The 13,733-nt window shown below is 45.2% G+C and overlaps 1 protein-coding gene across 5 annotated transcripts in view; it reads left to right on the forward strand.

The window, feature by feature from the left end:
• ACACA (acetyl-CoA carboxylase alpha) overlaps positions 1–13,733 on the forward strand; it is a 190,010-nt gene that overhangs the window by 38,554 nt on the left and 137,723 nt on the right. For all 5 annotated transcript variants that reach the window (XM_044993768.1, XM_044993769.1, XM_044993766.1 and 2 more), the window contains 12 exons: positions 328–426; positions 1,068–1,174; positions 1,852–1,962; positions 3,221–3,430; positions 4,129–4,299; positions 5,884–6,045; positions 6,736–6,899; positions 8,412–8,562; positions 9,163–9,266; positions 10,141–10,222; positions 10,714–10,859; positions 12,341–12,491. In XM_044993768.1, the coding sequence (XP_044849703.1) occupies positions 328–426; positions 1,068–1,174; positions 1,852–1,962; positions 3,221–3,430; positions 4,129–4,299; positions 5,884–6,045; positions 6,736–6,899; positions 8,412–8,562; positions 9,163–9,266; positions 10,141–10,222; positions 10,714–10,859; positions 12,341–12,491 (1,658 nt within the window). The remainder of the gene's footprint in view (positions 1–327; positions 427–1,067; positions 1,175–1,851; positions 1,963–3,220; positions 3,431–4,128; positions 4,300–5,883; positions 6,046–6,735; positions 6,900–8,411; positions 8,563–9,162; positions 9,267–10,140; positions 10,223–10,713; positions 10,860–12,340; positions 12,492–13,733) is intronic.

The raw sequence follows: 13,733 nt of genomic DNA on the forward strand, positions 1-13,733 counted from the left end.
TGCCACCGTGAAGTGCCATCAGGTTGCCTTACTGCAGTGTTTAACTTTTCCTTCTCAGAGAACCTGCGGTACAGTAAATTTGAATGTTTGTTTTTTTTAATCCTTGGCTGATGTAAATTGACATAACTCCATTGGCTTCAACAGAACAATGCTGATTTACACCATGCCATGATCTGGCCCATAGTATCCATTCCAAGAGACCGTCATTAGCAGAGTAGTTTCTTACCCAACTAGCATAACATAATCTAGACTATACCCTGTTGGATCTTCCCTGGTGCCTGATTTCTCTGAGTAATCTCCCTCATGGGTCTCATTTGTTTATTGCAGGGCCTCCAAGCCAGGCTATGTGGGCTTTAGGAGATAAAATTGCATCCTCCATAGTGGCCCAAACTGCAGGCATCCCAACTCTCCCATGGAGCGGCAGTGGTAAGAAATTGATCCTTGTTCGTACCATAAAGATTACTGTTACATTGTCCTTCCCTCAGGCACCCTGAAAGTTCAGGAAACATCGATGCGTTGAAAAATCTCCTATGAAGATGGCCCACGTGCTGTGTGTGATTCTATGGGCATAACTCCTGTGCGACCCAAGGTGTAGACCGTGACTGCAGAATATACCATAGATACGTCTGGCCAAATATCCATGTTTTAAAAAATCTGAACTTTCGTTCATTTTAATTGTAACTCTGTCAGTCCCTCATGCTCCTGCTACCTCTACTTAGCATACCTGGCCTACTCCTGGGGCATGTAACCAGGGTGAAGCTGCCTTTTCTGTTTCAGAGAGCTCAACGTCTGGGCTGTTCTCCCTCCAGTTTAGGCTTGAGATGCTGGTGCTGAAACTGCTTTCGTTATAACTGTTCTGTGGAGAAAGGACTTCACTTTCTAGGGCTGTCAGTCTGACAGCTGGTTCCCCACATCCCAAAGCTCCCTCTTCCTTTGTCTCCTATTTTTTGTTTCTATTGCTGCCCCTAGAACCAAAATGCCTTCTCAAGACTTATAGGGGAATGACAAGGTGATGCGTGAGAAAGGTGCAGTGTTCCATTACCTCGTGGATGTTGTTTGTATTTTAGGCCTCCGAGTGGACTGGCAGGAGAATGACCCTCAGAAGCGCATCTTAAATGTGCCCCAGGAGCTGTATGAAAAAGGCTACGTCAAAGATGTGGATGATGGGCTGCTGGTAGGTGGATACTACTTGGGTGGTCTTTGGTTTGCCCCACTTCAGAAAGAATGACGTAAGCTGGTGATGGGGACACACCTCAAGAGTCTGGGGGTTTGATTCCCTATAGGAATTCTCAAAGCTTAGCCAAACTTCTCAGTTCAGCAAAACCGGGGCTTGAAAATCCTCTGAACAAGATTCTGTCATGCAAGATATCTGGTATTCTACCTCCTGGGTAGGACCAGAAGCAAAAGTGCACAGGTGCATGAAAATTAGGAGCAAGGAAGGGCAGATGAGTACAAAACTGTACTGCAGCGAGGGCTCTATTTCATTTCTGGATCAGTGTTCAGAGAGTGTCTGCCTTTCTTCTTAATTAAACTGGTTTGCTCACTCCTCCTTCAAACCCTTCTTTATTTCCTTCTATGGAAACTTTCTAGAACGAGAAGAGGTCTGGGTGCTGCAGTCTCTCTTCTTCTGTGGTAGACAACAGTTTAATCTCCTGAGGACTAGAGTGCTTTAGGTTCACTGAAGTTATTGGGATTATCCTAAGTGCCTGTGATATGCAGGTCTGGTTAGATGATCCAGTGATCCCTTCTGGCCCCAAACTTTGAAACTATGAAAAAGAATGAAATCCCTAACTTGTTTCATAGGCTGCTCAACAGCTTTTGTACTTAATCTTTTTCTCTTTCCATCTTCAGGCAGCTGAAAAAGTTGGCTACCCAGTCATGATCAAGGCCTCTGAAGGAGGAGGAGGAAAAGGAATCAGGAAAGTTAACAATGCAGATGACTTCCCCAACCTCTTTAGACAGGTAAATCTCTTCCCATTCATTTGTGCTGTCTTGTTTCTAGTGTGGAGGTCACCGTAGATGTTCTGCACAGTTCAGCAAGAGCTTATCCGGGAATGTTGAGGGACATAAAAGCACTGTATTATCCATCAACACCTGTCTTGCTGCTCTGAACTGTTGGGGTCTTGCCAAACTTTGCTTTATAGCCATGAGTATATCACTAGAATGCCCCTATATCTGTGGAGACTATAGTAACTCCAATACAACACCAGTTAACCAAATATCATGGTGCTGAGTGTGATTGCTGTGGTTTCTGGTAATAGAAGGAGTTCCAAATGTAATTAACAGATGCTGAGGAATGTGTCCCTGTTTCAGATAATGGGGACTTGCGGATAAGGGAGGTTTAGATAATGGAGGTTGTACTGTAATTATACACCACTGGAGCACAGGGTATTTCCAGCAATGAATGGCCTAGGGCAAATCCTAGTCATTTTCTTCCCCCAGAAAATACCCTAGGCTTCTACAGGAACCTGATGTCTCAATTTATTTGAACTCTTTTTCTCAGTGCTCTGGGGTTAGCATGTGCTGCATTAGCCACTCTGGATTGGTATCTCAGTTCAAATGCTTCACTGCTGTGTTCCCTTGTAGTTTCCATGTAGTAACAGATGGCAGTGGTGTTCTTTCACTTATCACCATTCCATTGGCAGGACAACGCTTCCATCAGGATCCAATAGACCCGTGCGCATACCAGCATATACCTGCTGTGTTAGACAGCACTGAGATGGTTAAATGTTCTGTTTAACTTGAAAATCACTATGTGTGACTTCATTACAGAACGCTCCTATGCCTCCTATAAGATTTGATGAGACTGTTGATTCTGCACCTCTAATATTATTTCATGGGGCTAGAGCTTAAAAGGGCAGCCTGGTGGTCTGGTTGCAATAGTACAAGATTGGGAATCAGATTTCTGGGATCTGGTGGTATTCCCAGCTGTGCCACTTACTTCCTTTGTGACCTTGGGCAAGTTACTTACTTCATCTGTGCTTCCATTTCTCCGTCTCTGGGTTCAGTTCATTAATGTTTGTAAAGTGCTTTGAGTTTCTCAGATGGAAATAGAAATGCAGAGCATTCAGATTTCTAACGTTTGGTCATACAGGTGAGACTCTGTGCCAGTACTCCGCAGTATTAACAGCCTCTTACAGAAAGGCAGCTGAAGAAGGAGCCTGACTTTGTGTCAGAATAGGAGGGAGAGTTGGTTTGCATTATGTTGTCTCTGTTGCAGGTTCAAGCTGAAGTGCCAGGCTCACCGATCTTTGTGATGAGACTAGCCAAGCAGTCTCGCCACCTGGAGGTGCAGATCCTTGCGGATCAGTACGGCAATGCCATCTCCCTTTTTGGCCGTGACTGCTCAGTGCAGCGCAGGCACCAGAAGATCATCGAAGAGGCTCCTGCAACTATTGCTACCTCAGTGGTGTTTGAGCATATGGAACAGGTGTGTGTGGTTCTGTGAATTCCACTTTCCCTGCCTTTTGTGAAGAAAAGTGATACTCTGCCTGCAGAAGGAGCCAGTTCCCTGGCATTCCAAAAAAACAAGAATGGTGACGGTCTTTTCAAATAGCAATACAGGGTCCAGTGTTGCAATCTTAGTATGTACAGATTAGCACTCATATTTCTAGAATTGTTTGTGTGTGCTGTCAAACAACTGCAGAGTTCCATTCCAGAAGTGACTGCATTTCAATAGTGGGAGAAATGATCCCTGAGTATACAGCATGTGAATGTGTCTGAAAAACTTGTCAAATTCTTGGAGATCTCAGAATGCTTGGCTCTGTAGTTGCATGGTTGTGGGTTTGTTATATGGGGTGTGTATACAGTAATTCCCCACTCCAGCCCGTGCTGCACCAAGCATAATCCTTTTTTTTCCAGAAAGAGGCCCATGTGACTTGAAACGTTTTTGTGACATACGATGCTTAGTTCCCCTAAGTGGTCAGTGATGTTTTGAATTTGTATTGACACGTTCACAGAGAGGAATAGGGGGTTGACAGATTCCAACTGTATAAATTCTACTGGGATAGCAAATGGCCATTCTAAAATTCCAGTAAGAAAGTGTGGTGTGGATGGGGTGGGTGGAATGAAAGGGGTGGTTGACCATGATCTATATGGGCTAAACATTTTCTCCATCTCATCTCCTAGTGTGCAGTGAAGCTCGCCAAGATGGTGGGGTATGTGAGTGCCGGTACAGTGGAATACCTCTACAGCCAGGATGGCAGCTTCTACTTCCTGGAGCTGAATCCCCGGCTGCAGGTGGAGCACCCCTGCACAGAGATGGTGGCTGACGTCAACCTGCCTGCAGCACAGTTACAGGTGAGTCACAACACAGGGTTCATACCTGTGGAGACATTTAAAGGTATTCAAAGCATGGGGTGTTGGAGAGGTCTGAGCACAAATAACCGGTTCCACCAGAATCTGGGGGGGAAAAAGGGGGCACTCCTGTCTGGGTCACTCCCAGTGTTCAGCTCCACAGTGTTCTTACAGATGACTCATGTACACGTTAGGTGATCAAGTCACTGATGTGACAGGGAAAGCATGAGGCTTGGCTTAGTAACAAGAGAACTATTAAATGCAACACTAATAAGAAAATTTGTCTTTTAATAGTTTTAACCCAGTAGTGCCCCCTTAAATTACTGTTTATGTCCAATTAAGAAATATTTAAATTGCTGGCAACATTATCCGGTAACACCATTGTTGATATTTAATATCCCCCAAAGTGGAATCGTTGCATTCCTCATCCAAATACTCAACAAGCTTCTATACAATAAACCAACTGGTTCATGTGCACAGCATGTGAGAACACAGAGCTTCTTGGTACCTATTCCCTGTCTTCCCAGAAATAGGAGCCGTTGCAAGGCCTTTCTCCAGACTGCCCAGTGAATCTGGTAATTCTTGGCGTCCTTATTGTGGTTTTTTAAAGGCAGTATGATGTATTCTTGCAGCTCCTGGTAAAAATTCCTGACTTTTTTATAAGGGAGGCTTTTTTATTTCACATGCCTGAATGCCTAGAAATGCACAGGTCATTGTACATCATTGGCTTTCAAAGTCAAGCATCCTTTTGCCCAAAAGGAGCAGCTCAGGATGCTGAAACTTATCCCGATCAGGCCAGCTTCTCTGTCTTCATACGTTTGTAGTAATTGTTCCGCATGCAGCCCTGCTCAAATTTAGTGACACAGTTAGGACCATGATGGTAACATGCCAGAATCCATAGTTGCATATACATTTTAATAAATGCTCCTTGCTGTTTTTCTTACCTATCTCTTCCCGGGTAGATAAACAGTAATTGTTTGTTTGACTCCACTGGCAGGAAGACACCACAGTTAATTAACTTTGTCCTCCATCTGCAGTTACTGGAAGCCCTATGTTTTGCGATTCTGCTAGCCAGATTTAGCCCTCTGGCTTGAGTTGGAGCATGTTGGATTTACATGAAGAGCATGGTCTCTGTCTTGACTGTATTGCAGATTCCGATGAAATGTGCATAGTTCAGATAGACAGGGTAGCCTTATCTATAGGCCAGTGACCAGGTCACAGGACAGGGAGTCAGGTCATTTGAATTCCATTCCCAGCTGTTTCATTGACTCACCATGTCAGCTTGGGCAAATGACTTCCTTTCTGAATCCGTTTCCCCTTCTGTAAAACAAAGATGACTTTCATCCATCTTCGTGAAGCACTTTGAGACGGACAGGTGAAGAGGTGCAAAACATTATTATTGGGTGCATCCTGAGGTAAAGAATTGTGACATTACGCCTAGAAAGAGAGTCCTAGAATCATAGTAGTATATACAACCAGTGTCCAGCCACCACTGAAGATGGGTGTAATGAACCTGTGAAGGTTAAGGGAAGTGAAACTTAGGTGAGAAGTAAAACTTAGCTAACTATATTTTATATTCTCCTATAGATTGCCATGGGGATTCCCCTCCATAGGATCAAAGATATCCGAGTAATGTATGGTGTGTCTCCTTGGGGAGATGTACCCATTGACTTTGAGAACTCAGCCCACGTCCCCAGTCCACGGGGCCATGTGATTGCTGCTCGTATCACCAGTGAAAATCCAGATGAGGTAAAAGCTGCACTTAGCATTTCAGTTATTTCTATAGTATTGGTATGTCATTCTAATGAGCCATGGTCCTGCACACACAGTCATCAGCAAGGATCAAACCCAGAACTTTCTATACCAAATTCAAGTGAGCTGAGAGAGAAATCCTTTTTTTGGCTGAAGTTAGCCATAGAGAGAGTATTATATAGTAGGATGAAACCTTCCCCATCCCCCGATCAAAATAATACTCTTACTCTTGTAAAAAATGCCTCACGATCTTGAACTCCATCACCCCTGAATTGTTTGCTCTTGCACACAAAGTATGTCCATGTGCACCGTAGCTGGTTAACATTTAAGAGGTTAATGACAACAAAGACCTTGGATAGGACCTTGGTTTCCTGTCATTTCTCAAGGATGGCATCTCTTGCATCTCAGCACTCCTTAGACACATGTTGGTGCATTCGTATTGAATCTTTTACATCACTTCCTACAGCACTTGGGTTTATCTTGGAGGTCTCCTACCCAATGTGGATGCAGCCTGACATTACCTAGCATGTGATATCCCAGTACTAGGAGGTGTTGCTAATCTCTGTAGCCTAAACAAGTCCCAGTTGTGGTGTGTTGTTCTTTTTAATTTTTTGACGAGTGCATACTACTCCTGGAACATTTACTTTTCCTTTAGGGTGCATAACCATTTAATATATTTCCTTGTAGGGTTTTAAGCCCAGCTCTGGAACAGTCCAGGAACTGAATTTCCGCAGCAATAAGAACGTCTGGGGCTATTTCAGTGTCGCTGCTGCAGGGGGGCTTCACGAATATGCTGACTCTCAGTTTGGTCACTGCTTCTCTTGGGGAGAGAACCGTGAGGAGGCCATTTCGTAAGTAGCCAGGAAAGTGGTTAGAATATGGAACTAGCTCACTGTGAAAACCCTCCTGGGTGCTCTATAGAGGGTCTGGTCCTACAAGTGCCTCATGTGGATCCCTCATGAATGCCACGTGTGACTTTGGTTTTGTATGCAAACCTAGCCCCTTGGAAGGGATCTGTAATCCCTTGTGACAGCTGTAATTTAGTTGCCAATGAACAAGGAATTAAATCTAACTCCGCTTCCTCTAGAAGAGTGGCTGCTTAGGAGATAGTGGGGAGAGAATGCCTTGGGGAAGGGGAGGGCTGAACAACCAGGGTCATAGGATTAGGTTTGAATCCCAAGCTTGGGAGCTTTTCTGTTTACACCTTGTTATTTATGTCGCCTTTTCAATTTCCTGTTAAGTGGTGGTCTGTTAAGAAGCTCTTGCTGCCTACAAATGTTTTATCCTCTAAGTTTAAGACCCCCAGAGTTGATGAGTCCACATACAGAGTTGGTGTGCAGATCGAATCTCCTACTTAAGTTCTGCAAGACCTATTTCATATAAATATATATGAAAAGGTTTATTAATTTTTTAAATATTTTATAAATATTCATAAAAGGGGGACATTTTCCTGACTTTTAGCTGAACAGAAGTATGGAGAACATGTACCATACAGGCTGTCTCTCTCTAAAGGGTTAAACGGAACAGTACTAAACATCTGCCCAATACTATCCTATGCATGTTGAATATTTAATTTCCAGTAGAGCTGTCATATTATGAGCTTTTCTTGCAGCAATGTTTTTTTGTGGGTTATGGTAGAACTCACCCTTCCATTCGGTTTAAGTTGGGTCTCGTAACCTAAAGATCCTTTGAGACCTGGAGGTTTGTCTCTCACACAGCCAATAAGATTGAAAGGTAAAAATGTATAGAGCATAATGTCACTTTCATTATTCAGCATTGACTATTGCCAATAATAATAATCAGTGGGATAATGCCAGGTTTGTATGGGATGATGGTAAATTTGGTACTAATGTGGATGAAGTACCTTTTTAATCAGGTACAGTTGAGAGGTGTGGATGTGAAGAATACAGTTTTAGCAAATGTCCAGTAGGAAGAGTAAATTTTGAAGTAAAATCCGTGGAGGAAACCTTATGCAGACCCAACGTCAGACTCCAATCTGGCATTTGGTCTTTTCACTCCACTGAAACTGCGTTTACCAAGATCTTCAGCAATGACAATCAAGCCAGGACGAAGGATGAGTAGAAAAGAATAGCGACAAAATCAGAAAGACCAAAGTACCAAATAAGTTTCTCTGGTACATCCCAAGTGTAAGCTGGAGGAAGCTGATGATGTCTTATTCCCAGGCATGATGCATGTGTAGCATCTTGCTCCCATGCGCACACACACTTCATCTGCTATTGGCATGACTTACTTGTTTTTCCAGGTGACTCACTGGGGATGTTAATTTGTGGTAACTGTCTAGGCTTACCAGGTCACGACAAGCTATTAGTGAGACACAGTTTGTGAATTCCTTTTCCTTTCAGAAACATGGTGGTGGCTTTGAAGGAACTGTCTATCCGAGGGGATTTCCGAACCACTGTTGAGTACTTGATTAAACTGCTGGAGACAGAAAGCTTCCAGCACAACAGCATTGACACTGGCTGGTTGGACAGGCTCATTGCTGAGAAAGTGCAGGTATACCCCCTTGCTTCAGGAGATTATAAACTTTGGGGAGTGGGGGTTGATTTATTGGGGAGGAAAAGACATTTCATGATCTTGACAGCTTGGCACTTACTGGTCAGAGATTTAACAATGGTGATGCTCTACTCAGTCCTTAGTAAGGACTCTGGAAACAAATGCATTAGGCTTAGTTCTCATTTACTCTGTGCCTTTTTACTCCATTTTGGCAGTATAAAGAGTCCTTAAGCACTTGTAAAGGGGCATTAGTGTAACTGAGAATCAGGCTTATTGTCTTCACCGGGAATGTTAAACAAATGACAAGAGTGAAAACTTATGTAGTACCTCAGGATTTGGCCCAGTGAGAATAAAACTCAAATTGTTTCCTTTAAACTAGCGCAGAGATGACCTGCTTCCTGGCCTGCTTTCATGTATTAGTATTACAGCAATTTTAACTTTAAGGGATTTTCTACCTTGGACAGCAAATGCAACTGACCATAATGACATGAATGACACTCTCAGATAGGGAGAGGCCAGGATGGAGGGATGGTAAAGCAGAAGGAATTGAGCATGTGGAAAGACTGAGGTTTTCCTTCATCCCATACCCTTTCCCTCTAGGCAGAGAGGCCTGACACTATGCTAGGGGTAGTGTGTGGGGCTCTGCATGTGGCTGACGTGAGCTTCCGGAACAGCGTCTCCAACTTCCTGCACTCTCTGGAAAGGTAAAATTACTCTTTGCGGCTAGCACTAGTCACAGACTGTTGACATTGTATAAAGCTCAACTCGCACGTAGCCCAAATGCAACCCAGGCCAGAAATGCCTAAAGCTTGTTATCATCTGATGGCTGTTCTCTGGCCTCGGTGGCTGTTTAGCATTCTCAGGCCAGTGCCTTATGGACAGATGTCCGTGTGTGTTCCAGAAAAATCCACAGTGGTGCTGATTAGCCCAATTGTTGGCAGTCTCAGGAGAAAGGCCGGGGATTGAATGCGTAACAGAGTTGAGACCCATTCGCAGGACAGCAGGGGTAAAGCTTGTGCTGTCCCTGTTTTGTAGTCCAAGTCTACAGAGGTGTTCATCAGGCCTTCAACCGGTGCTCGGAACCCCCCTAACATTCTAGCTTACTTCAAACTGGATTGGGAGCCCTTGGGAGACCAGCCATAACATTTTAATTCAGACTAAGTCTGACATGACATGGACACTTCTTTTCCAAATGAGGCTGTCAGTCTTGCCAGGCCCATGTTTGGGGCCCCTGGCTCTGGACGAGGGATCCAAGGACCATAGTAGTGAAAAGCTGCTTTTAATCACATGGGGCTGTTACTGACCGCAACAAAGATGTGCTGTAAATGTGTTTGATGTTTCAGTGCAAATCGTTCACTATCAGTAAAGCAGGTGGGTTGGGTGGGGGATAGAACAAGGTCTCTGTGGAATGGGAATGAACGTATGTTGGGTTTGAGAGTGATGTCTCTCCTAAGGAGGGATGTCCAATCTCTATGCCAGTGCTGTCTCCAAGTGCTTGTGTGCTGTGTTTAATCCCCCGCCCCCAGTGGCCATTTAGAGAACTTGAAGGGTAAAGTCTTGCACGTGTCCATCTTTCAGAGGTCAGGTCCTGCCTGCTCATACACTGCTGAACACAGTGGATGTTGAACTCATCTATGATGGAAAGAAGTACGTGCTAAAGGTACAGTGCAATGCGGAGACTCTTCTCCGCTGTGGGTTGGAGGGATCTCGTGTTGCTTGGCACCGTCTTGGCTTTGCAATGACTGTTTTGAACAGAAAGGCTCAAGTTAAAATCTGGGTGATGGGCAAAGACGGCCAGGAAAACGGGAAGGGGATTTTCTCTGCTTCTGTGTGCTTGGAAACTTCTCCACAGTGTCCCATGCAGTGTCCCCACTCTGAGACCCTCTCTTCCATTACATTTCCCTTACAGTGAGATCCCTGCCAGGCCTTTGCCCTGCAAGACTCCGGTTTTCACATTGATTTTTCAGTACTCAGCAACACCCTGCTGGTGGTCAGGTGACTCAGATTTCCCTTAGACATCTTCATTTATTACTGAATGTAAAAGTCCAGTCCAGAAACCAAGGAACCCGCCTGGTGCTCCAGCCAGTATAATGTCAATGTTACCATGTTTCCTTTACATGCTGCTCCATGTTCTTGCTCATGGACCCATAGGTGACCCGGCAGTCTCCCAATTCCTATGTGGTCGTCATGAACAAGTCTTACGTGGAGGTTGAGGTACACCGATTGAGTGATGGAGGGCTGCTCTTATCCTATGATGGCAGCAGCTACACAACCTACATGAAAGAAGAAGTGGACAGGTATCAATCTCCGCTATAGGGATCGTTTATGGTCACTTACTCTTTACATACATGCCAAGATGGGTTAATAGAATTTCATGCTCTGAGACCTCAGCTGCTTATCACAGGATCAGGAAGGAATCCCCCCAACTACTATACAATACTGAAGAACTCGATAGGTGCATTATTAGGGATAGGAGTAGGGGAAGAAATTTGCTTTCATCTGAAGCATTTGGGATTGCCTGCAGCTGGAAGCAGGATTTGGAATGTGATGCGCCAATATGAGGTGTGATTCTTTCTTCTCCAGCCTCTCTGCAGTCTCATCCTTCCAGGCAGGAGATGGGTGAACTCCCAGGCTGCCCATCTGGTTTGCTAGCAGTGGGTTACTGAGCTGAATGGGAGCCTACGTTCCAGTTTCCTACAGGCCCTTGGTAGATAGAGTGGCTAGATGTGGTCTCGGCAAGAAGGTGGGAGTTTAGTGTTGCCCACACACCACCGAACATGGTAGTTTGGAGACCTCAGCCTTTATGGAAGGAGGCTTCTTCCCTGCTTGTGGTGACTTCTTGCGGGAGAGGTGGGGACAAAACAAAGAGAGGCTAGCACAGGCTGGCCAAATTCCAACTCGGGTGATTATCTTCTTCTTGCCCTTTCAGTTTCCATTGAAAAGTTCGTTTTCACTTTCTTATTAAAAATCTGCCACTGGTACAGAACAGCTGTCGTATTCCACTCCATAGGCTGGGCGGGTGACCTTTTTATATATGCACAGACGCAGATTCGTTGGCTTATGGCTGCATAGACCCTGGCACGGTATCCTGCAGTTGCACTGAGTGGAGGGCTTAACACAACGAGAGAAGCTGGTGGCATTGCCTGGGAATAGGGTCTAGACAGCATAGGTGGCGGATGTGCTGATTCAGTGAATTCTTCAGCTCTCCAATCCCCTGGAGTTTATACCACATAACCCCCTTGGGGTGCGTGGGGACTCTTTCTCTGTGCAGACTCTAATGAATGTGGCTAGTAGTCTGTGAAAGACTTGGGTTGGAAGATGCTATAAAAATCTAAACACAATGCCTTTGAAACACATCGTTTCACCACAAGGGTGTGGCCTCCTCTTCTCAGCTGCATTCTGAGCACTGGAGGAGTTTGGATGTGGGAGGTTTGGTGAGCGTTTGCCATTTGACAGCTTTGTGTTAACACATCCAGTCTCCAGTATTGTCGATCTTGGTTTATATAGAATTTACCAGACCGGATCATATTGGGAGTTCATTGGGTCCAGCATCCAGGCTCCCATTGATTCAGAAGAAGCAATGCTGTACGTATGCTAGGGGTAGATAGTAATTCCTTCCTGACCCCCGCAGTCCTGATTACTCAGATGTTCATCTCTAGAACCAAGCCACTAAACTGCAGATAATTGCGACTTGTATATTATGATCTAGGACTGGGGGGGTTGGCTTTCTCCCTCCTATACTCTCCGCATGGCATTCCACTGAGGTGTTCGTCCCTAGGTACCGCATCACCATAGGTAACAAGACCTGCGTGTTTGAGAAGGAAAACGATCCGTCTCTCCTTCGCTCACCCTCGGCTGGGAAGCTCATCCAGTATGTGGTGGAGGATGGGGGACATGTGTTCTCAGGCCAGTGCTTTGCTGAAATTGAGGTAAAAGAGCTACATGGGACTGGGCTGGGAGCAGAGCTGAGCAGGAACATTTTGAAATGCTCAGAAACTTTGGTGAAAAATGGGGCGGTTGGGTGGTGGTGGTTGGAATGTTTTCTGATGGTTTTTTCTCAGTTTTCCATCCCCCACCCCTGGTTTTTGTCTATGTCCACTCAGAAGGCAGAAACAAGAGCTGCTGGGTGGAGAAGAGATGGCCCAGCAGCATAAATGTTGAAACCTGTGCTTTAATTACCACCGGATATTGCTGGGAGGTTTTGCCTCCCACCGGTATGGTCAAGAAAGTGCATATAGACAGCGGTGGCCACCTTGCTGTGGGACTGGCCAAAGAGGAATGGACCACAGTGCTGTGAGAGATGGACAATCCGCATCTCATAGCTGCTGTGAAAAAGGTTTGCTGTTCCTCTGGGCTAAGTGGTCACTGCAGCAAGGCTGGTCCAGGCCCGGTGACGGGATGAGGCAATGAATTATGTCTGCTCTTACTGACTGGTCATTTATCAGCTTGATCAGATGAGTTAATGAGGAAGCTGAAACTGAGCGTGGCTCCTCCCTTCCCCCTTGGAGGTTACTTAACTCCCAAAGAGGGGGAGGACAAGCAATTCCCAAGGCACAGTGGGCAAAGATGGGGGCTGTGTATGAGGGAAGGGAATCAAACCAGACTTGAGAGAGGAGGGTACGTAGTGGATTGTGGGGATTAAGGTGGTTATTAGGAACAGTGTGTGGGAGAAACGTATCAGACTCTAGTCCATGTTATTTATGCAAGCTCTTTTATATTGCAATGTATTTATGGCTTGATGAGAACCTACCAGTCATTGATTGCTGTGCTGCTTTCCACAGCAACAGCACAGATAGACCCCAGATCTTTCTGCTCCAAGGACAAGGCTCCTGCACTTGAACTAAAGGGAAATCTCTGTTTGGCCAATAATCTCTATAGCACCAATAACTCTGATTCCCTCCCCCGGAAGCCAGTAGTGCACAAACCCACCAGCCAGCATATTAAAATAGCTTCTGCCATCGATTTCTGACCTTTAGGATATCACAGCCGTGGCAACAAGTTGCAGGCTGCCTCAAAGTCCAGTGCTCAGCATGGAACCTTTACTTCTTCTTGGAGGTGAAAGAATCCAGAAGAGCTGAGATTCCATTGGTTGAGTTTGGTTTCCTATTGCTCTAATTTGCATCCAAACCATTTGCTCTGCCCTTTACTTAGGGGTGCCTGGATTTCCTTCC

The sequence above is a fragment of the Mauremys mutica genome, chromosome 19, assembly GCF_020497125.1.
Source record: "Mauremys mutica isolate MM-2020 ecotype Southern chromosome 19, ASM2049712v1, whole genome shotgun sequence".
Classification (NCBI taxonomy): Eukaryota; Metazoa; Chordata; order Testudines; family Geoemydidae; genus Mauremys; species Mauremys mutica.